This window comes from Pantherophis guttatus, chromosome 5 (assembly GCF_059756535.1).
Source record: "Pantherophis guttatus breed Tessera chromosome 5, ASM5975653v1, whole genome shotgun sequence".
NCBI lineage: Eukaryota > Metazoa > Chordata > Lepidosauria > Squamata > Colubridae > Pantherophis > Pantherophis guttatus.
In genome coordinates this window covers 8,268,295-8,292,886 of record NC_142067.1, presented here as the reverse complement: position 1 = coordinate 8,292,886, position 24,592 = coordinate 8,268,295, and the positions used below count along the sequence as shown (strand labels likewise).

Genomic DNA, 24,592 nt, shown 5'->3' with positions numbered 1-24,592 from the left:
AGCCCAGAAAACCAGATATGAGGAGTCGCTCGCTCTCCAAGATGCTCTGTAGTAATGAGACGCTGTTTCTAGCAAGAAAGCACTAGCTGCGTGCAACTTAAATAGGCTAAGGGAGTGGCCAATTATCCTCAAGCCCTACTCTCGAGTAGACCTCCTCCTCCCGAGTAGCCACTCCTGCCTTTTGGCAGCCCTGCGTGCCCGAGCATTGAGGAGAGGCTCCTCCACTTTGCTCTCTCCACTGGAAGGAGCCTCTGGAGGTTCTGAAGGCCCTGGCTGAGTCTCTGCCTCTGGCATCACATCCTCTTCGGGCTCCTCGCTGTCCGACGCGAGCGCCAGCTGAGCAGGCTACTGGCGTGACACCACACCAGCCTCCTTGTCGTCGGGATCAGCCACGATCTGCGCAGGCTGCTGGCGGGCCACAACAGTGAGTCCTTCCTTCTCATTAGGTGGCCAAAGTATTTCAGTCTCATTAAATAAGACCTACCCAATTCCAGCAACCATTCTTCATATGTTTTAGCCTCCTGCTCCCCTGATCATCTTTGTTGCTCTTCTCTGCACTTTTTCTAGAGTCTCCACATCTTTTTATAATATGGTGACCAAAACTGGATGCAATATTCTAACCCTGGTCTTACTAAGGCTTTACAAAGCTTATTATCCAGTTTGACTCATTTCATGATGGATGTAGATTGGAAGAAGGAATCAGCCCGTTATGTTGGTTGGTGTATTTATTGAATGCGTTCGTATAACTGTTTCTCATACCAGGAATATCTCACAAGCGGTTTGCCTTATTTCAGTTCTGGCAGTTCTCATATTTGAGGTATGTAAGTAGTTATGAGATTGCCTTCTAGAAAAGCAGTAGAGAATTCTTGAGAAACAAATGTGGTTTCTCTTGCAGTCCTAGGTTTTGACCAGGGGTGGGCTGCTGGGGGTTCACATGAATTCGGAAGAACCTCTAGCTAAGATTTTGTGCAGTTTGGAGAACCCTCAAATCCTACTCTTGGCTGGCTGGCCCCAATTTAGGATTAGGGTAGAATAGAATGGAATGGAATGGAATGGAACGGAATGGAATGGAACGGAATGGAACAGAACACAGAACACAAAGTAGAGTAGAGTAGAATAGAATAGAATAGAACAGAACACAAAGTAGAGTAGAGTAGAATAGAATAGAATAGAATAGAACACAGAACACAAAGTAGAGTAGAGTAGAACAGAGTAGAATAGAATAGAATAGAACAGAACACAGAACACAGAACACAGAGTAGAGTAGAGTAGAGTAGAGTAGAGTAGAGTAGAGTAGAGTAGAGTAGAATAGAACATAAAGTAGAGTAGAGTAGAGTAGAGTAGAGTAGAGTAGAGTAGAATAGAATAGAATAGAATAGAATAGAATAGAATAGAATAGAATAGAATAGAATAGAATAGAATAGAATAGAATAGAGCTGGAGGGAACCTTGGAGATCTTCTAGTCCAGCCCTCTGCTCAAGCAGGAGAACCAGCTCAGACAAGTGACTATCCAGTCTCTTTTTAAAAACTTCCAGTGATGGAGTACCCACAACCTCTGGTGGCAAGCTATTCCACTGGTTAATGGTGCTCACCATTAGGAAGTTTCTCCTTAATTCCAGGTTGCTTCTCTCCTTGATTAGTTTCCATCCATTGCTTCCTGTCCTGCCCTCCGGTGCTTTGTAGAATAATTTGAACGCCCCCCCCCCTCTTCTTTGTGGCAGGCCCTCAAATACTGGAAATGCTGTATTACAGTAATACTGATATTACTGTAATTAAAATTTAGTTAGGAAAACCCTTTGAAAACAAATGTAAAATCATTCTTACATTCAGATCCCCATTTTCTGCGTCAATGTGTAATAAGGGACACCGAGGATTCATTACAAAAAAATTACTTTTTTTTTTAAAAAAAATCCAACTACTACAGAAGCCCTTTGTAATATCTCTTCTCTTTTTGTTAGCATAATAATTATAATTTTATGTTTATGGGACTCCTCTATCTCTCTCTCTCTGGAGCTCAAGCCAGATGATAAGTTATCAAGATCTGCATTTTGTTATTGAGAATAGCTCGGCTTTTAATTGAACGGAAATTGCCTTTCTGTGTCCATCTCTCTCTCTCTCTCTCTCTCTCTCACTCTCTCTCTCTCTCTCTCTCTCTCTCTCTCTCTCTCCTATTTTTGTTGTTGTTAGTTGCGAAGTCGTGTCCGACCCATCGCGACCCCATGGACAACGTTCCTACAGGCCTTTCTGTCCTCTACTATTTTAAGGGCCTCTTTAAAGTTGACATCGGCCCACTGACGTGCCCTTTTGACTAATTTCCTTGTTTTCATGAAAAGGGCAACTTTACAGCTATGAGTATATCTTTCTGTTTAATCAGCCCAGAAGAAATCTTCAAGAAATAAACCCAAGTGGCCAAAATCATCAGAGATCATGGTTTCATTTTGAGAAGCTTATTTGTTTTTAAGACGAGAGGCAAGACATATCTGTCGGGAAATGTACAATTCATTCTTGTTACCTCCTCGTTTGCAGGGTCAGGCAGAAAGAATGAGGATCGTTTGTAAAGTTGTAGCGCTGTCCTGACCCAGCTCCCTCAAACACGACAAACTCTCTGAAGTGAACTCAAAGATTCCTTTATTAGGAGCCCCGGCAGCCCCGGCAAAAAGTTTCTTTCTCACCCCAGGCTAACGAGTCTGTCTGTCCGGAAGATGAATAGTTATCGGCTACATCTATTCATCTCCGCCTCCGACTTTTTATCCTGAGAGCTAGGATGGGGCTTCATTAGCAGCGATAGCTCTTCCTTCCCAAGGACCGGCCCATAGATTTCCACTGCTCTCCTCTCCTCTGCCTTCTGTGCATCCACGTGTCAGGCACTGGATCCAGCTGTTCCTCCTCTTGCTCATCAGCCACCTCCAGACCTGGGGGCTGTTGACTCTCCATTTGAGGGTTGGCGGATGGCCCAGGCTGTCTCTCTCTTTACCAGCTTCATTCCCACTTCCCCCTCGGAGCTCTCAGGTTGCCTTGATGCTGACTGTGACTCCCATGCCTCCTCCTCCTCCTCCTCCTCTGATTTGGCTGCTGGAGGGGCCGGCGGCCGAGAGGCCACAAGAAGCACGGAAGATTTATTCAAATGTATTCACAAGACATTCACAAGATAGAAGGAGTATGGTGGCTCATGCGGTTAGGATGCTGGTATGATGATTGGCAGACTGGTGTTTGAGACCTGGTTGCTGCTTCAGGATGGGATGAGCTCCCATCACTTCCTTCTGATTCAGCAGTTTGAAAGTGGGAGACCATGAATAGATAGATGGAATAGACTTCAGTGATCAGCTTAGTGGGTATGTGAAAGGAGCCTCCAATGGATGTCCTCCAGGCAATTGTGATGTCACTGGTTAATCCTTTTAACCCGGAAGTGCCTTGGCACTTCCAACATGACTAGTAATCACAAGATACTAGTCAATTAATGGTCAATAATAAATTGACGCTAGATAAAAGTCAATAGAAGTCAAGGGGGCTGGGACTTAAATCTATTGTGGCAACGCAAGGACTCTAAACTGATGATGCATTTTACTCTGCTCCCTCCAGCTAGGCCTGCTCTTCTCCCACAATAGCTAGTCCTTGACTTACAAACATTCATTTAATGACCATTAAAGCAGCACTAAAAAGTGACTTACAACCAGCCCTCACACTTTCAGTCGCTGCAGCATCCCATGGTCATGTGGTCAAAATGTGGGTGCTTGGCAACCATACATGTATTTATGACAGTTGCATGCACGGTCCAAACCAGAGCTATTAAAATAAGTTCTTCTTACAAGGAAGGGGGGGGTCAATGTATTCTTCAAAGCACCCAAAGGCAGGACGAGAAGATACGGATGGCAATTCATTAAGGAGAGAGCCAAGCTAAGGAGAAATTCTCCAAGGAGAAATTTCCTGACAGTTAATCAGTGGAACGGCTTGCCACCAAAAGCTGTGGGTGCTCCATTATCAAAGTTTTTAAAGAAGAGATTGGACAGCCATTGTCGGAAATGGTGTAGGGCAGTGATGGCTAACCTTTTTGCCATCGCGTGCCAGGAGAGGGGGGGCGGGGGAGGGTTGCACGCGCACGTGCCCATGCGCATGCATGCGCAACCCCCTCCCCCTCCCCCCCGCTCCTGGCACATGATGGCCTGGTAGGCCCATTTTTCTTTCTTACCTGGTTCCAGATCCTTTCTGTGTATCTGGGAAGGGCGAAAACAGCCTTTCCCACTCGCTTGGAGGCCCTACGGAGGCTGAAAGGGCCCATTTCCCAACTCTCGGTGGGACAGGAAGTGACATTTTTTGCTGTCCCCAGCCTCCAGAACCTCTCTAGGAGTCTCTAGGAGCCTCTCTGGGAGTGTCTAGGAGCCTCTGGAGGCTGAGGACAGGAAAAAACGTCACTTCTTGTCCCGGTGGGAAATGGGCCCTTTCAGCCTCCATAGGGCCTCCAAGGGAGTAGGAAAAGCTGTTTTCGCCCTTCCCAGATACACAGAGAGGATCTGGAACCAGGTAAGAAAGAAAAACGGGCCTTCCCCACCCCGCCCCCAGGCCCTCCAGAGGCAGGAAACAGCCTGTTTTCCTACTGCTGGTGGGCCCAGAAGGCCCGAAAATCAGCTGGGCGGTGCGCGCATGCACCCCAGAGCTGAGCTGGCATGCCCACTAATTTGGCTCCGCGTGCCACCTGTGGCACGTGTGCCATAGGTTCACCATCATGGGTGTAGGGTCTCCTGCTTGAGCAGGGAGTTGGACTAGAATGGGAATCTCCAACCAAGGGTGAAATGCTACTTGTTTGCTCCAGTTTTTTACCGGTAGTAAAAAAAAAGCTACCGGTTCAGGTGAACCGGTAGTTTAAAAAGCTTCGATTCGACAATCAGCTGTGCCGCACGGTTTAGCTTTGCTAGAAAGCAGGAAATCCTGCTTTCTAGAAAAGCTAACTTGCGCGGCACAGCTGATTGTCGGATCGTAGCTTTTTTTAACTACCGGTTCGACCGCTTTTTAAACATGCAGTGCGCGTATGGTGCGCACTGTGCATGCACCGCACATTTGGTGTGCATGTGCAGTGCACACATAGCGCGCATGCACAGCCAGAGAACCAGTAGCAAACCGGCTCAGAATTCACCACTGTCTCCAACCTGTGGGGCATGGCCCACTACTGGGCCATGGCCTGTTGGCCACTGGGCTGCATGAGTGGCTGGCCAGTGCGCTAGTGGCTAGTGTCACTGCCAGTGCCGCGTGGGCCCTAATGTCTCTGCACAGGTCCTACCATCGCTGTGAGTGTCGCGCGTTTGCAACCCCGTTCACGCATGTGCACGTGTGTGCAGAGGCGCCTGCTCCTCCGCCCCTCTAGGCCATCAACCCAGAAAGATTAAGGAACTCTGAACTAGAAGACATCCAAGTTCCCTTCTAACTGTATTATTCTGTGAAATAAGGCAAGTAAGATGATAATTATGATAACTTTTCTCTCATTGGTTTCCATGAGTTTACTCTAAGGCTGGATCTAGCAGGCTAGTTTCATTACTCATCTTTTCAGCGCCTAAAACAGACATCTCTTATAACGATCCAATTGTGTCAGAGGGTGTAATGGATCCATCTGCCTCTTTCAGAGAGATATTCCTGGCAGTGATTCCCAAATGCATTTTTTACAGCAGGCTCTATTTCGATTTTACAGTCGCCACTGCCTAGGAATCGTTAAGTATGCTTCCACGCAGGTACTCCTTGACTTAGAACTATTCATTTAGCGACCGTTCAAAGTTCCAATGGCACTGCAAAAGTGACTTAGGATGGATCCTTGTCCTTATGGCCCTTGCGGACTCCCCCATAGCTACATGTTTAAAATTTGTACACTTGGCAACCAGAATGTGTTTATAATGATTGCACCGCCCAAGGGTAGGCGCATAGTGGCTCACAAGGTTAGGACACTGGCTGTCGATCGGCAGGCTCGTGTTCGATATCCGGTTGCTGCCCTGGGACAGGATGAGCTCCTGTCATGTGCTCTAGCTCCCGCCGACACAGCGTTTCAAAAGCGGGCGACCGCTTGGTACCATTTTGGGTACCACTTTGGTGCAGTAGCTCAGTGGCTAAGAAGTTGAGCTTGTCGATCGAAAGGTCGGCAGTTCAGCGGTTCGAATCCCTAGTGCCGCGTATCGGGGTGAGTTCTCGTTACTTCTCCCAGCTTCTGCCAACCTAGCAGTTCGAAAGCACGTTAAAAAATGCAAGTGGAAAAATAGGGACCACCTTTGGTGGGAAGGTAACAATGTTCCGTGCGCCTCTGGCATTGAGTCATGCCGGCCACATGACCATGGAGGTATCTTCGGACAGCGTTGGCTTTTCGGCTTAGAAACGGAGATTAGCACCGCCCCCTAGAGTCAGGAACGACGAGCACATATGTGCAAGGGGAACCTTTACTTTTTACTTTGATGGATAACTTCACGGGGATACAAAAGGAACCCCCAACTTGGCGTCCCCCAGGCAATGGTGATATCTCCGGCAAATCCTTTCACTGTGGAAGGACTTCAGTGCTTCCAACAAGGAAGTAGTAGTAGTAATAGTAGTAGTAGTAGTAGTAGCAGCAGCATCCCAGGATCACGTGATGGCCATCTGAGACTTTCTCAGCTGAGAAAAAAAAGTCCATCTAAATAAAATGAACTTTTCTCTTCCTCCTCTTCTGTATCTATTGGTCATTCTCTTGTATATATCTATTTAGCTTTTTTTTTAAAAAAAGTGCAAGCGTTCTTTTTCTTTCCCTTCATCCCTCAGTTGCCTTTTTCCCCCTTTCTTCTTTCAGCCAAAATATAATCACCTTCAACACAAGGGTTCTTCTGCCATCTTGTGTTCTCCACCTGAAATGACACCAAGGCAAAGCAAAAGACGCAACAATGCAGAACGATGTTGTTGCGATAGAAATCTATACACTGTGAGTTTATACAAGTTTGAAATACAAGGTTGGGCAAATCTCAGTTCGGATTGTTGCTTGGTGGAGTTTTGTAGAATGTCCAGGGAACGAGAAGATAAAGACAGCTCTTCTCAAAATTATTTATAACTGGTTAAACGTGGTTGCTCAGAATATATATCCATATCTAAGATATACTGAGATATAGATCAATAGATACATAGATATAGATCTCTCTCTTTCTAGCATTTATGATCTCTGTGTTGTACATGTGTATGTGCATGTCTGCTTATCTATCTATCTATCTATCTATCTATCTATCTATCTATCCATCCATCCATCCATCATCTATCTATCTATCTATCTATCTATCTATCTATCTATCTATCTATCTATTGTCTATCTATCTATCTATCTATCTATCTATCTATCTATCTATTTATCTATCTCTTTATTTCTCTCCCCCCTCCCTTTCTCTCTCTCTCTTTCCCTGTCTATCTCCATCGTCTAAGATATACTGAGATATAGATCAATAGATACATAGATATAGATCTCTCTCTATCATTTATCTTCCTTGTGTATGTACTTGTGTATGTGTATGTCTGCCTATCTATCTATCTATCTATCTATCTATCTATCTATCTATCTATCTATCTATCTATTTCTCTCCCCCTCCCTTTCTCTCTCTCTCTTTCCCTGTCTATCTCTATCATCTAAGATATACCGAGATATAGATCAATAGATACATAGATATAGAGTTTTATTTTCTGAGGTTTTCGCGGGTGTTTGTATGTAGGTCTTTGGTTATTCGGGTTTTCTCCCGTGTAGAATTGGAAGTGTCTTGGCGACGTTTTGACGACATCTCATTCGTCATCTTCAAGCTGGTGTTTTCGGCTTCGGAGCAACTAGAAGCACGAAGCCGAAAACACCAGCCTGAAGATGACGAATGAGACTTCGTCGAAACGTCGCCAAGTCACTTCCAATTTTACGCGGGAGAAAACCCGAATAACCAAAGACCTACATAGTTATAGATATCTCTCTATCACTTATCTTCCATGTGTCTGTACGTGTATATGTGTATGTATGTATGTGTGTCTGTTTGTCTGTCTATCGATCATCTATCTATCTATCTATCTATCTATCTATCTATCTATCTATCTATCTATCTAATCATCTATCTCTATCTATCTATCTATCTATCTATCTCTATCTATCTATCTATCTATCTATCTATCTATCTATATCATCTATCTATCTATCTATCATGTCTCTCTCTCTTTCTCTCTCTCTATCATCTAAGATATATCTCTATCATCATTTATAGGCATTGTTTGTAATTCAGACTGAGTTTCATGGGTTACATGAAGCACTCAAAAGAAATTTTGCATAGAATGGTCACTGAATGCATAAATCCTATCATCACTTAATCTCCAATTCCAGAGGAAACTGTAAATCAGCAGCTACAAATGGACCTTTTCAATTGAAATTTTAAATTAAATTAAATTAAATTATTTTAAAATTTAAGATCTTTATTCTTTTAATATTTTATATGGATTTTTTACTGAATAATTCCCTGTTTCTTCCAAAATAAGACATCCCCTGATAATAAGATGACAATCGGGCTTTTGAGTGCATGGCAATAAGGCCAAGCACTTATTTCTGGGCTCAAAAAAATATGAGACAGGGTCTTATTTTTGGGAAAACATGGTTGTAAATTGCCTAGAGTTGCCTTTGGTAATTTGCCGCATATAAATTAAAGAACAGAATAGAATAGAATAGAATAGAATAGAATAGAATAGAATAGAATAGAATAGAATAGAATAGAATAGAATAGAGAATGGAATGGAATGGAATGGAATGGAATGGAATGGAATGGAATGGAATAGAATAGAATAGAATAGAATAGAATAGAATAGAATAGAATAGAATAGAATAGAATAGAATAGAATAGAATAGAATAGAATAGAATAGAATAGAATTCTTTATTGGCCAAGTGTGATTGGACACACAAGGAATTTGTCTTAGGTGTATATGCTCTCAGTGTACATAAGGAGAATAAAATACATTCATCAAGAATAAAAAGATAGAACACTTAGTGATAGTCAAGGTTACTAATAAGCTATCAAATCGTACTAGGAAACAAGTAAAAACAATATAAATTGAAAGATACAAGCACATGGTTATAGTAATAATAAATAAATAAGTAAATAAATAAATACATTCAGTAAATAAATACATAAATATATAAAAGCTTGCTAAACATTTCTACTCTCCAGATGAAATTCCCAAGCCATATATTTTGTCCTGACTTCACGGCTCATTTTTCATTATTGTTCCTCCTCATTATTCATTCCGCCTCACTATCAGATGCAATCTTGTGTTGGGCACTGCAAAATTGTGGTGGTGGGAGACACCGTGAGTACTTTTTTTTTGTTCATTTTTAAAAGCCAAATTTTAAAATGGAGTAGCGTTCAGATCAGCTGTATCTTCCTTTCTCTCTCTTTATTTATAAAAGCAGACGTGTCAGCGAGTACTGTGTTTCTCCAAAAAGACGACCCACCTGGAAAAGAAGCCCTATCACGTTTTTGAGTGCATGCAATCAAATTAAGCCCCACCCATAAAATTAGCCCTAATTAAGACCCCACCCCAGTGGTGGGTTCCTCCCTGTTTGGCCCGGTTCTGCCGAGCCGGTAGCGGTGATGATATGACGTCACCGAACTGGTTCTCTTTGTTCGGGAGCTGCCCCCCCCCGCGTTATTCTTACCTTTTATTTGGCCCTGCCCCCAATCTATTCGCTGCCTCCAAGTCCCAGCTGATCGGCTGGAAGGAAAAAAACTGTTTAAATTCTTGCCGTGGGGCTTCAAAGGGCCGCCCTACAGCTGATCAGTGTCAAAAGGCTGTGTGGTGGTAGACCAGTACGCTTGAAAAACAAATGGGTAGACCAGTGCCTCTAAAAACAAATGGGTAGACCAGGACGCTCCAAAAACAAATGGGTAGACCAGTGCCTCCAAAAACAAGTAGGTAGACCAGTGCGCTCCAAAAACAAATGGGTAGACCGGTGCCTCCAAAAACAAATGGGTAGACCGGAACGCTCCAAGAACAAATGGGTAGATCGGTACAGCTCTGCAAGCAGTTAAAAGCCTGGTAGACCAGTACCTCTGCTAAATCCTAAAGAATTGTCACATGACCATCAAGCCACACCCACAAAATAAGCCACGCCCACAGAACCGGTAGTAAAAAAATTTAGAACCCACCCCTGCCCCATCCACCCTAGGGTGAAGGGGGTGGGGTGAGGCACACAGGTAAAAAATAAGTTAGAGTGGGGTGGGGATGGGGGTGGTGGAGCTGCCCTACTTACCAGGCCTCGCACACCCCGAAACCTGCCTCGCCTTCTTCTGTGGCTGCTTCTCCTGCGGCCACTTGCCGCCACTCGCGTGCATCGCTCCGCCCTCCGTTTCACCTTCAGATGTCTGCCGGAAGTCATCTGCAGCTGATAACAGAGCTCCGGATCGATCCAGAGCTCTATTATTGGCTGCAGAGGGCTTTCCGGAAGGCATCTGAAGGTGAAACGGAGGCCGGGGCGATGCACGAGAGTGACGGCAAGCGGCCGCAGAAGAAGTGGGCCAGCAGCGGGCTCCTGCTGGGTGGGTTTGTGGGTGCCAACATCATGAGGTGAGTCTTCTGCCACCGATAGCCTCCCACCGACCAGTACGCTCCCACAGAGAGGGACTCCTCAGGGTGCCATCAGCCAGGCAATGTCGGCTGGCGACCCCCAGGGGGAGGGCCTTCTCTGTGGCAGCTCCTGCCCTCTGGAACAATTTGTCGCCGGAGATACGAAGGATACCAGATCTCCGGGCCTTTCGCCATGCCCTGAAAACTTTTCTTTTCCATCAAGCAGGGCTGGTGTGAAACCCCTCCTCCCCCCCCCACTTTTTAGCTCTTTTTAGCTTTTTAAGTGTAAATTGGGTTTTAATTGGATTGTTTTAAATTGTGGGCCAAAGCTGTATAATTCTTTTAATTGATTTTAGATTTTGTATTGGTATGTTTTTTATCCTTGGCTGCGCACCGCCCTGAGTCCAATAGGAGAAGGGCGGTATATAAATTGAATAAACAATAATAAAATAATAATAATTAGAACCCTCCAAAAAGAAGGCATAGCCACTTTTTTTCGGAAGTCAAAAGAAAATAAGACCCGGCTTTCTTTTTGGAGAAACACGGTAGTAATAATAATAATCATCAGCTCCGAAGCGGGAGAGCTGGGTTGCAACATGGCGGCTTCTGTTTAACGATTTTGTACAAACAGAGTTGAGTTTTGTTTGGCTTCTTGTTTCTGCTTTTTTTTTTCTGGTGACAAAAGTTTTGTTTCAAGAACGGCCACAATTCCGTGAAGTGCTCACAGTAGAACAATCTGTGCTGCGCTATTAGAGTTAATTATAGAGGCTTTAAAATATCTGTTTTGGTTGGCAGCACACGATGCCCTGGTAGTAGTAGGCATTGATTTGTAATTATCATTTATTCTCCACCTGTTCTTTTGTGAAGCCTGTGAGCAGTAGTGTGTGTGTGTGTGTATGCGTGCACATGCGCATGAATCAAAGGGCAATGCCAGCTAATTTTTTTGGGGGGGGGGAAGTTGGCTTGTTTCAAGAGAAAGCCTTGCCTACCTTCTCAACCACTAAGCCTGATGCCAAGGGATCAACAACCTTGCTCATTCCTCTCCCCAAAACAGACACAAAAATCAGCAGGACGACTTGAAGTTGAGAGCCAGTTTGGTCTAGTGGTGAAGGTGGCAGGCTAGAAAGCAGGAGCCTGTGAGTTCTAGTTTTGCCTCAGAGATGAAAGACATCTGGATGTCTTTGGGCCAGGCACCAGGAGACTGTGAGTTCTAGTCCTGTCTCAGGCACGAAAGCCAGCTGGATGACTTTGTGCCGGTCACCAAGAGTCTGAGAGTTCTAGTCCTACCTTAGCCATGAAAGTCAGCTGAATGACTTTGAGCCAGGCACCAGGAGACTGTGAATTCTAGTCCTGTCTGAAGCACGAAAGCCAGCTGGGTGACTTTGTGCCGGTCACCAAGAGTCTGAGAGTTCTAGTCCTACCTTAGCCATGAAAGTCAGCTGAATGACTTTGAGCCAGTCACCAGGAGACTGTGAGTTCTAGTCCTGTCGCAAGCATGAAAGCCAGCTGGGTGACTTTGTGCCGGTCACCAGGAGTCTGAGAGTTCTAGTCCTACCTTAGCCATGAAAGTCAGCTGAATGACTTTGAGCCAGTCACCAGGAGACTGTGAGTTCTAGTCCTGTCTCAAGCACAAAAGCCAGCTGGGTGATTTTGGGCCAGTCACCAGGAGTCTGAGAGTTCTAGTCCTACCTTAGCCATGAAAGTCAGCTGAATGACTTTGAGCCAGTCACCAGGAGACTGTGACTTCTAGTCCTGTCTCAAGCACGAAAGCCAGCTGGGTGACTTTGGGCCAGTCACCAGGAGTCTGAGAGTTCTAGTCCTACCTTAGCCATGAAAATCAGTTGATTGACTTTGAGCGAATCACCAGGAATCTGTGAGTTCTAGTCTTGCCAGTCACTCAATGGGGTGACCGCACTACCAGGTGACCCTCACATGGGGTGACCAGTTGGTCACATGATCAACTGATCACATAAGACCAGTAAAAGCAGAAGAGAACTGAAACAAGGCCCTTCAAGCCAAGCTCTGCTGAAGATGTTACTTAGCCTTAGTGACAAAACATTCGAAAACTAAACAATAAGCTTGGAGAACAAACTACTGCCAACATCTACCGCCCAAGCCAGAAATATGTTCTACCTTTTCAAGTTCAATGGGGGGCCCACATCTTCTGTGAAATATCTTTTCTATTTCAGATCTGGGTCATTGCATGGCCCTACCCGCCTCCAGCTGCATTAAATGGACAGCCAGTTCTTTCTGTAATCTTTTAATATTACTTGTGCTTGTTTTGACCTAAGAGGGAATCATATTTTCATTAAAAAGGGAGAGAAAGACATAGGCTGGATTCACAGAATAATTTTAAGGTAAATATTGGGTGTTCCGGAGTATGGAGAGACATAAAATTTCAGGAAAGCTTGATGGAATATTTTTTTAAAAAACCCAAATATGTCCGTATGCTATTAAACTGATGGGTTTTACTAAAGCAAAGGCATATGAGGGGGAATTCTTTGAATGCAGAATAACCTAAGATTTTTTTTCCCCCAAAGATGAAGAGAATTTTGGAGAATTCTCATGAATGGAAGCATGAAGTTTTTACAGTTATGTGATAGTCAAAATGTATGTTTGCAGCGGTGGGATTCAGCCGGTTCGTACCGATTTGAGCGAACTGGTAGTTGTGACCTGCGGGGCTGGTGCTGTGGCGTCCTATTTACCTGCGGTTTTTTTTAACTGTGCACATGCGTGCAAGCGCACAAGCAAAGCACATGCTTACGCTCACATTTTTGGTGCTGGGGCAAACCGGTTGTGAAATTATATGAATCTCACCTCTGTATGTTTGTGGTTGTGTGTGTGTAAGAGAGAGCGAGAGCGAGAGAAGAAAAGAAAGGAGGGAGGGAGGGAGGGAGGAAGGAAGGAAGGAAGGAAGGAAGGAAGGAAGGAAGGAAGGAAGGAAGGAAGGAAGGTAGGTCGGTCTATGTTTCATTGAGTAACAAACTTTAATCACCTTCCTGGATTCCTATCATTAAATCTCAAGAGACTTCCTCTTGAAATAAAATTCATTGGGCATTTCTTGTTTTGTTTCTGAATACTTCTACTCATCCGTGTTCTCGAGGAGAGAAATTTCAACTAAACTTGGTTGAAAAATTTAGGAAACCCACTTGTGTTTGTTACAAAAGGATAGCTGAAAACAATACTCAAATTTTCCTAGGCAGGAGTCAGGACGTGAAGTTTCCTAAATGCAAAAGTTGAAAACCCAACTGTGACTCCGTCAGATGTTGTTTCCTGAAACCTTAACGTGAATGAAACTGGTTTTAAAAAGGTCACTTAAAATGATCCTCACCTGGTGAGATGATTGATGTTTCCCCTGTTTTCCTACTAAAAGCTGAATGGTTTGTTTTTCTAGGAACATCCGGGACATGAGAAGCATGGTGGCCTTACTTCTCAACCACCTGGCATGTTTGTTTGTTTATTTTTAATCCGTCTTTATTATTTTTATAAATAACTCAACATGTCTAATACTTCTTCCTCCTCCTATATTTCCTAGAAGAACACCTCTGTGAGATAGGTTGGGTTGAGAGAGAGAGAGAGAGGGAGGGAGGGAGGGAGGGAGGGAGGGAGGGAGAGAGAGAGAGAGAGAGGGAGAGAGAGAGAGGGAGGGAGGGAGAGAGAGAGAGAGAGAGAGAGAGAGAGAGAGACTGGCCCAAATTCCACCAGCCGGTTTTTATGGCTAAGGAGGGACCAGAACTCGTAGACAGCTTGTGATTGGCTCAAACTCACCCAGTCAGCTTTCATACCTAAGGCAGGACTAGAACTCACTGTCTCCTGGTGATGGCCTCAAATCACTCACCTAGCTTTCATTCCTAATGCAGAACTAGAACTCGCTGTCTCCTGGTGATGGCCCCAAATCACTCACCTAGCTTTCAATCCTAATGCAGAACTAGAACTCGCTGTCTCCTGGTGATGGCCCCAAATCACTCACCTAGCTTTCATTCCTAATGCAGAACTAGAACTCGCTGTCTCCTGGTGATGGCCCCAAATCACCCACCTAGCTTTCATTCCTAATGCAGAACTAGAACTCGCTGTCTCCTGGTGGTGGCCCCAAATCACCTACCTAGCTTTCATTCCTAATGCAGAACTAGAACTCGCTGTCTCCTGCTGATGGCCCCAAATCACCCACCTAGCTTTCATTCCTAATGCAGAACTAGAACTCGCTGTCTCCTGGTGATGGCCCCAAATCACCCACCTAGCTTTCATTCCTAATGCAGAACTAGAACTCGCTGTCTCCTGGTGGTGGCCCCAAATCACCTACCTAGCTTTCATTCCTAATGCAGAACTAGAACTCGCTGTCTCCTGGTGGTGGCCCCAAATCACTCACCTAGCTTTTATTCCTAATGCAGAACTAGAACTCACTGCCTCCTGGTGATGGCCCCAAATCACTCACATAGCTTTCATTCCTAATGCAGAACTAGAACTCGCTGTCTCCTGGTGATGGCCCCAAATCACTCACCTAGCTTTCATTCCTAATGCAGAACTAGAACTCGCTGTCTGCCAGGTTTATGCCTTCACTATTAGACTAGACTGGTGCCTGTCGGCTGCCAGCAAAGCTAGCCGCAGAGTCTGACGAGGAGGAGGTGGAGGTGGAGGGTGGAGGGAGGGCCCGAGCCCGCTTCAGAGCCTTTGAAACAGCATCAGAAGCAAGAGGCAGAGCCGGGGCCTTCCGTCCTCCCCCAGGTGGAGAGGCAGCTGTCTTCGGGGCCTGAGCTGAGTGAGGGGGAGGAACAGGTGGGGCCCATCCCAGATGCACTTATGTGCAAAGAGGAAAGGAGAGGAGAGCAAAGGAAAGCAATAAGCCGGCTCTCAGGGAAAAGCAGACAGAGTCCCTCCCTGGGTGGGAAATAAATAGGGGTTTGGGAGTGGCCGGTTGTCGCGGACAACCGTTCATTTTTAGGATACAGCAAACAATTTGGATTTCTTGGCCAGGTCTGTTGGGACTAATTACATTTGTTTTTTGGTTTACCCATGTGAATAAAAGACTATTTCTGTGGTGGGTTGCAAAATTTTTTACTACCAGTTCTGTGGGTGTGGCTTGGTGGGCATAGCATGGCTTGGTGGGCGTGGTTTAGTGGGCGTGGCAGGGGAAGGATACCATAAAATCTCCATTCCTTCTCCACTCCAGGGGAAGCAGGGCTGAAATGCTTCTGGTTCGGACCGAATCGCCCGATCCGGTAGCGATGGAGGTGGGGGTGGTTTGGAGAACCGGTAGCAAAAATCCCTGCTCCCCCCCCCGCCATGCCCAGCTGAGCCGCGCGATCATCAGAGGCTTTTTTAAAAATTATTTTTAAAAGCATTTTTTCTACAACCTCTTCGGCGGAAAAAATGCTTTTAAAAGTTAAAAAAAAAAAAGCCTCTGATGTTTGTGCGGCTCAGCTGGGATCGTCAGAGGCTTTTAAAAGCATTTTTTAACAACCTCTTCGGCCGAAGAGGTTGTAGAAAAAATGTTTTTAAAAGTAAAAAAAAAAAAAAAAAGTTGGCTACGCCCACCCAGTCATATTACCCCCCCCCCACCAAGCCACGCCCACTGAACCAGTAGTAACAAATTTTAGATTTCACCACTGAGGGGAAGGATACTGTAAAATCTCCATTCCCACCCCGCTCCAGGGGAAGGATACTGTAAAATCTCCATTCCCACCCTACTGCAGGGGAAGGTTACTGCAAAATCCCCATTTCCTCCCGATCAGCTGGGACTTGGGAGGCAGTGAATAGATGGGGGTGGGGCCAGTCAGAATTTTTACTACCGGTTCTCCGAACTACTCAAAATTTCCGCTACCGGTTGTCCAGAACTGATCAGAACCTGCTGAAACCCACTTCTGGATTGTTCCTACCCTGTTTGAAAAGGAACAAAAATTTGTGCCCAGATGATTGATTAATGAAGTCATGTTTTTTTAAAAAATAAAAAATAAAAAACTTTTTATTAAACAAAAGAAAGAAAAGGGGTTTGTTTGCAAGTAAGTAGCTTGTCATTACTTGCTAAGGCTGACTGTCTGTTATTTCTGATTCTACTGGAATTAGCATGCTGTGTTTCCCACAGAACCAGCTTCATAAATTCCAAAGCTCGTTTTTTTTTTTCCTCTTAAATTGTTAGGTTCCAAATGTTTTCATGCAAACCGATTCTGCAAAATGGCTAAACGTTAGTTTTACAGGCAGAACTGTAAGATCTGTTGTGAGCTGTACTGGCATGGTAAGCTGGTGAAATACTGTAAATCAACTAACTTTCTTCCCTCTGTATCATGCAGAGGAAGAAAGATGATGCTGGTGATTTATTATTATTTATTTATTTTATTCAATTTGTATACCGCCCTTCTCCTAGTGGACTCAGGGCGGTGCACAGCCAGAACTAAAACACGTACCAATACAAAATTTAAAATTATTAGAAGAATTACATAACTTTGGCCCAAATTTAAAACAATTCGAATTAAAACCCATTGACAATTTAAAAGCTAAAAAACTAAAAAAGACTTTTAAAAGGGGGGGGGTGTTCATGCCAGCCCTGCTTGATGGAAAAGAAAAGTTTTCAGGGCACGGCGAAAGACCCGGAGATCCGATATCCTTCGCATCTCCGGGGGCAAATCGTTCCAGAGGGCGGGAGCTGCCACAGAGAAGGCCCTCCCCCTGGGGGTCGCCAGCCAACATTGCCTGGCTGACGGCACCCTGAGGAGTCCCTCTCTGTGGGAGCGTACTGGTCGGTGGGAGGCTATTGGTGGCCTAAAGGTGACATTTACACTTGTCCTTTTCTCATTGTCCTACTGGTGGTAGCAAGAACTGACCATGCAGTCCAAGAATGATGGTTGCAAAGAAGAGTTGTCAGAACTGCTATCTTACGCTGATCTTGGCAAATGCTAGCTGCCAGTCTTCTATTGACTATGGAGGGGAGGAGGAGGGAGCTGGATGGTGAGGAAAGCTGACCGCTCATCATGTTTTCTGGAGACAACAAGTCAACCAGGAGATCAGAATGTAACAGCTAGCAGCTCATTAACTAGCCCGCTGTGGAAGCGACAGTTCCCAAAACAAGTTATTCAAAATTAATTGGAAAATATGGACCTGCAAAGGAGAGGAAGTGGGAAGGAAACTAACTTGGGGGGGTAAAGTTAATCAGAGGAATTTGCCGCGCGAATACTTAGTTCTGGCTTTGCTCTATTGTAGTCCACTTAACTTTCAGTAAAAGTATACCTTTTACTCGGCATGGAGTCGAGGGTCTTTCTTTTCTAGAGAACAAAGTTGGGGTAGGACTGACAGCAATTTTACATGGTGAAGTGCATCTGCATTGATGGCAGTTTTATTAGTCATTAGTGCGATCCACTCAAAAAGACCTTTTCAAACTACCTTGTCATGATCAAAATTCAAGTTTTTCTTCTCCCAGTTCCTTCATATATTTTTCCCCTTCTACCTTCCAGAAGTATCATTATCAAGATGAAGATGCTCCACATGACCATAGTTTACCTCGTTTAACCCATGAAGTGAGAGGTCCAGAACTAGTCCACGTTTCTGAAAAGAACTTATCGCAGATAGAAAATGTCCATGGATATGTCCTACAGTCTCACATCTCGCCTCTGAAGGTCAGTAAAGCTCCTTCATGACCGTAATGTCTGATGTAGATGAAAACACAAAGAATAGAGGTATGTCTTGCCTGATGAGAATGATGGACAGGTAGACCTCAACTTACAACCATCTGTTTAGTGGCCATTCAAAGTTACAACCGATGCTGAAAAAAGTCACTTTTCACACTGATGACCATTGAAATATCCCCACTTGTTCAAAATTCCAACACTTAGCAACTGGCATGTACTTACGACAGTTGCGGTGTTCCAGGGTCATGTGATCCTTTGGTGACCTGCTTTCCAGCCCTCTCTAAGCGGTTTACAGAGTCAGCCTATTGTCCCCAACAATTTGGCTCCTCATTTTACCCAACTCGGAAGGATGGAAGGCTGAGTCAACCTTGAGCCTTGGTGAGATTCGAACTGCCAAATTGCAGACAGCCGGCAGTCAGCAGAAGTAGCCTGCAGTACTGCACTCTAACCACTGCGCCACCACGGCTCATAGATTCACATAAGAACCCTGTTACTAACTTAACAACAGCAGTGATTCATTTAACGTCTCTGGCAAGAAAGGTCATAAAATGGGGCAAAATTCACTTAACAACTATCTCACTTAGCAACAGAAATGTTGAGTTCAATTGTGGTCGTAAGTCGAGGACTACCTATACATGTTTTAACCATTTTGAGTGTGGGGAAGCTCTGACCAATCTTTTATCTGCAACAGGTTTTGTTCCTGTTCTCTATAAAAGCGTTGTTATGCAGAGAAAGGACATAATTATGTGAATAGATATTGTCAAGGAGAGAATACGTTTTCCAGTTTCTAAGCTACGTTCATGGCAATCTTTGAAAATTTATCGTACCAGCTGAAAATAGCCAGACTCTTTGTGTCTTTGTGCAAAAGCTGAAGAACAAGGTACAAATCAAAATTAAATGAGGTTTCAAATGCAAAAATAAACATTAAGAAATGGCATCACATTAAGTCGGTCCTCCAAAACCACATTTTCACCAGCTTCTGGAAGGAAATAAGGATGGGGTTCGTGCACTCTTTGGGTGCAAACAATTGAAAACAGGGGGCTGCTACAGAAAAATACTCACCCAGAAGTTCCTTCACACCTTATTTTGTGGTAGATGTGGATCCTTAGCAGGTCCTCCCTATTTTTTCAGGTAACAGTGATGGAAATTACCGTATTTCCCTGAAAATAAGACCGGGTCTTAGATTAATTTTTTGCTCCAAAAGATGCATTAGGGCTTACTTTCTGGTTAGGTCTTATTTTGGGAGAAATACGGTACTAAATGCACCCATCTGGCTGATGATTTTTAACTGGGGCTTATTTTTGGGGTAGGGCTTATATTACGAGCATCCTGAAAAATCATGCTAGGACTTATTTTCCGGTTGGGTCTTATTTTCAGGGAAACAGGGTAGGAAAAGTCTCTAAGAGATCCGGATCCAAAACGTGGTTGCTGGGGTATTCTGGGAGTTGAAGTCCACAGATCTTAAAGTTACTAAGGTTGGACACCCCTGATATAGAGGTTCCATAGGTAGCAGCAACATCTTGAATTGCACTTGTATTACCGTATTTTTCGGAGTATAAGACCCACCTTAGTTTTTGGGGAGGAAAATAAGAAAAAAAGCTGATTGGCAGGTGGATCGGCCTCCGGGAATACCCCCAATCAGCTGTCCCCAGAGGTGAATTTTAGCAACAGGTTCCTTGGTTGTGAGCTCTGTGCCTTGTTTTTTTTTTTCTTTTTTTTCTGCTTCTGAAACTTCTGAAACTCTGTTTCAGAAAAAACTTTTTTTCCTGCCTCTGAAAGCCTCTGAAACAGAGCTTCAGAAAAAAAAGCCTCTGAAACAAACTTTCTCAGGCTTTTTTTTTCTGAAGCTCTGTTTGGAGGCTTTTTTTCTGAAGCTCTGTTTGGAGGCTTTTTTTCTGAAGCTCTGTTTGGGGGCTTTTTTTTCTGAAGCTCTGTTTGAGGCTTTTTTTTCTGAAGCTCTGTTTGGAGGCTTTTTTTTCTAAAGCTCTGTTTGGGGGCTTCTTTTCTGAAGCTTCGTTTCTGATGCTTTTTTTAGCCTCTGAAACCTCCGGATGAGAAGCTGGGCGGGGCTACATTCAGAGTATAAGACACACCCAGATTTTCACCCTCTTTTTGGGGGGGGGGAAAGGTGCATCTTATACTACGAAAAATACGGTAATTCATGTAGAAAATTCATAACGGGGCAGTACTGAAACCTTTGCTGTTGCACCCTGGACCAGCTAAAGTTTCTGGGTGATCTTCAAAGAGCAGCTACACGCAGAGTGAGTAACATTGATCAGATCAAGAGGTAGCAAGAGCATGACTGACATCTTCAATGTATCCTGCTCCAGGTAAGACTGCAGCTGGTGCACCAACTGAAGCTGTGGTAAAGACTTGCTGGTCATGAGTGTCTACCTGTTCTTTAAGTAGGGGATGTGATTGCAGGAGGGATGTCCTTTGTTTGTCCTCATCAATCGGTCCAGAATGATTATCCCTTTTCTTGTGGTAGGTGCTGGTTGCATAAAGCAAATATATGAACAACTTGTGGCCCTTCTGATGATGTTTGAGTTCCACCTATGGACTTCAACTCCCAGAATTCCCCAGCCAGCATGACTGCTGGGGGTATTCTGGGAGTTGAAGTTTACAGATCTTAAAAGTTACCAAAGTTGGACAGACCCCCCCACCCCAATCTAGAGGTCATGGGGGTTGGGGAAGGATGCAAAGTGGAGCTGAGTAACATCTGGAGAACCTTGCTGTGGGGTTTCCAAGGCTCATCCTATTGCTCTTTGTGGTGGCTAGTTTACCCCCCGTCAGATCTCTTGTGGGCTACATCATTCGATCCTATTGTCAGTCCTTGAGTTTGGAAAAGACAAGAGTTTTGATGCAATCTTTTTCTGTAACTTAAAAGATTAAGCTATGGGTACAAATGTCTGTTTCCTTCCTATGCATATTGGTGCATTTGACTTCCTTTACCTCAACCTGATGCTTTCCAGGGAGGGTTTGGATTGCAACCTCCAAGCTGTTGGGAGATTCTGGGAGTTGCAGCCTCAACAGGTTTGGTGGGTAGTTGGCCTTCGAAAACATCTGGCAAGGATTGTAACGTTGACGTTATTAAAGTTCATGCACAACAGTTCCTTGGGGTTCAGTCACTACTGGTGTGCTATGGACCATAGTAGACCGGTCCCCTTCCTCCCACTCCATCCTCCACTGCAGTGGTGGGGCTCAAGTAATATAACAACTGGTTCTCTGCCCTAATGACTGGCTGGGTGGGCGTGGCCATGGTGGGTGTGGCCAGGGGGTGTGACAGGTGGCACTCGGCCTCCTGCACCCCCTGGGAGCAAAAATGGGCCATGGAGGGGGTGCCCCCACCCCCAATTTTGGGCCTAGTAGGCCTCCCTGAAGCCTCCTGGGAGCAAAAATGGGCCATAGGGGGACCACGCCATACCCCCATGCCCCATTTTGGGCCTAACAGGCCTCCCTGCAGCCTCCTGGGAGCAAAAACAGGCTACGGGGTGGGGGTTGGGGCACACCGCACACCCCTTGTGCCCTGTTTTGGGCCTAGTAGGCCTCCCTGCACTTACCTGGGAGCCAAAACGGGGCGTGTGGGGACTCCTGAAAGGGGCGGGGCAGGAAGGGGCGGATCCAGCCAGCAATTTAACAACCGGTTCACCCAAACCGGCCCGAACTGGCTGAATCCCACCACTACTCCGCTGCCTCCACAGTTTGCTCAAATTCATGTTCGCTGTGTCGATGACACTACCTCTCCATCTCATCCTCTGCCGTCCTCTTCTCCTATCGTCTTCCGTCTCTCCCAACGTCAGGGAGACGTCTCCCAACGTCTGTTCCAAGGAGACCTCTCTTCTCATTGGGTGGTCAAAGTGTTTGAGCTTCAGCTGCATACAAAATGGTACGTGTGATCTGTCCCCGTACCCACACACACACACACAGCCAGTCGAGGGTTAAGGAAACACTTTGGAACGCACCCAGTTCTTATCTTCCACTTGGCAGCGATAGACACACCGTCTGCCAAGTGACTTTATTTTCAAAGTAAAACAGAAAGACAAATACTCAAGAGTCCAAATGTCTGAGACTTTAAATCTTTCTCTCAGCAGCTCCGGACGAGGCTTTAGTGACTATCCAAGGTTTGCTTTGTTCGTCACAAAAATCCTTGACCACCATCCTCTATTATATAGTCTCTGGTGTGTGGTCCAGTGACTCAGTTCTAATCCCTAGCACGCCTCCTAAGCTGCTGCAAACATTTATCACGCCTTTGGAGGCATGCGTCCAGGAATGATGTTTCTATCACTCTGATCCGAATCAGCTGTCTCCTCTCCCTCGGCCGGCACTTGACACAATGCCAGAGGGGAGGGGCCTGGAGAGGGAGGCCTGGCTGACTCCTCTTCCTCATGCTCGGAGCTTTCTTTCTCCGATGGGACAGGCTCAGAGGGCGGGGCCACAACAACGTGTCACAAATCTACAAAGTAGGGAGTGCTTTCTCTCTGCAGAAGAAGTATTTGTGTTCTATCGATCAATCAGTCAGTCAATCGGAAGGGACATAGTGATTCATTCTGATCGGTTACTTGCTCCAGAAACTCTTGTGGCGGTTGGTACCTTGGGTGACATCTTGACAGATGCGGTGGTATCATTGGATTCTAGTGCTTGGAAAGAATAGTACAGTTGAGAAGTAGGAACGGTGAATCTCTGCCATTGGAAGTTAGAATAGCAAGCTGAGCACAGGTATTGCTGGTGACAATTAGCAACTAGCTGAAAAAGACTCTATACCAGTGATGGCTAACCTTTTTGCCATTGTGTGCCGGGGGGGCACATGTGTGCCCATACCCCATAATTCTATGCACCCTGCCCCAGCGCATGCATGCGCAACCACCCCTCCCCCCGCTCCTGGCATACGATGGCCCGGTAGGCCCGTTTTTCTTTCTCACCTGGTCACAGGACCTCTCTAGGAGTCTGGGGAGGGTGAAAACGGCCTTCCCCATCCCGTCGGAAGTCCTCCAGAGGCCGAAAATGGCCCATTTAACAACTTCTGGTCAGACTGGAAGGCCCGTTTTTGCTGCCCCCAGCCTTCAGGGACTCTCTAAGTTTTCACCTGGTTTTCGGCCTCTGGAGGACCATCCTAATTCCGTCCTAATTTCATGTTATTTCATGTTCATGTCAAAGGCTTGAATTCTGATCATGTGACTGCATCATGCTGCAACAGTTGTACTAGTGCGAGGACTGGTTTTAAATCATATTTTTTAGTGCCGTTAATTTCGAACGGTTGCTAAATGGCTACCATTGTAAGTCGAGAACTACCTGTAAAGAGCCTGATAATTAAAGATGCCTTTGCTTCTCCCGTTTACAGATAGTTCTCAACTTACAACCAATCACTTAGTGACTGTTTGAAGTTTCAGTGGCATTGAAAGAAGTCACCGCCCATCGTTTTTCACACCATCTCCATAATCATGTCATCAACATTCAGATGCTTGGCACCTAACTCATATTTATGATGGTTTTAATGTCCTGGGGTCATGTGATCCAATTTAGCGACCTTCTGTCAAGCAAAGTTCACTTATCAATCGTGTTACTGACTTAAACAACAGCAGTGATTTATCTAACGACAGTGGCAAAAAAAAGGTTGCAAAATGAGGCCAAACTCACTTAACAACGGTCTCACTTCATAACAGAAATTTTTGGGGTCGTAAGTCGTGGGCTACTTGTATACCACAATTCCTGGAAGCTCAAAGGCTGCATCAGACTGTGACCAGATTCCTTATGCGTGGAAAAACATTATCTGAAAGTCTCGAGTAAATAAAACGTAGCCCATTTTACTCAGGGGTGGGCTTCATAAATTTTAGCCCGGTTGCTGGGTGGGCGTGGCCATGGTGGGCGTGGACTAGTCAGCTTCCTGCACCATGGGGGAAGGGGCATTTTTGCCCTCCCCAGGCTCCAGAGGTTTTGCTCGAGCCTCAGGGAGGGCGAAAACGGCCTCCCCAGGCTCCGGAGGCCCTTTGGAGGCCAGAAATGGGCCTATTTCCAGCCTTCCCGAACTTCTGATAGGCCCATTTTTTGCCTTCCCTGAGCCTTTCCGCGCACGCCCTGCACTTACCTGCATCGAAATCGGGCCGCGTGGAGACTCCTGGGAGGGGCGGGTCAGGGTGGGCGGGGCCAACCTGGAGTGGGATTTGGGGGTTCTCCGAACTGCACAGAATCTTAGCTAGAGGTTCTCCCGAACCCTTGCAAACCCCCAGCAGCCCACCCCTGATTTTACTCCTTAAAAGAAGCCAAAGTATGAAAACATCTTTCAATTGTTGGTCCCACCTATTTTGGAGCCCCTCTGGGACACAAAACAGATACTGGAACGCAAATGAATGACCCGACTTTACTCTGTGAGTTGCAGAAGAGTTGCTGGTGGGCTACGTGGAGCCCCAAT

General features: G+C 45.4%; 1 protein-coding gene across 20 annotated transcripts in view; it reads left to right on the top strand.

The window, feature by feature from the left end:
• The window catches only part of DLG2 (discs large MAGUK scaffold protein 2), a 1,136,581-nt gene that overhangs the window by 613,293 nt on the left and 498,696 nt on the right, over window positions 1-24,592 (top strand). For all 20 annotated transcript variants that reach the window (XM_087895794.1, XM_087895787.1, XM_087895810.1 and 17 more), the window contains one exon: window positions 18,013-18,174. In XM_087895794.1, the coding sequence (XP_087751920.1) occupies window positions 18,013-18,174 (162 nt within the window). The remainder of the gene's footprint in view (window positions 1-18,012; window positions 18,175-24,592) is intronic.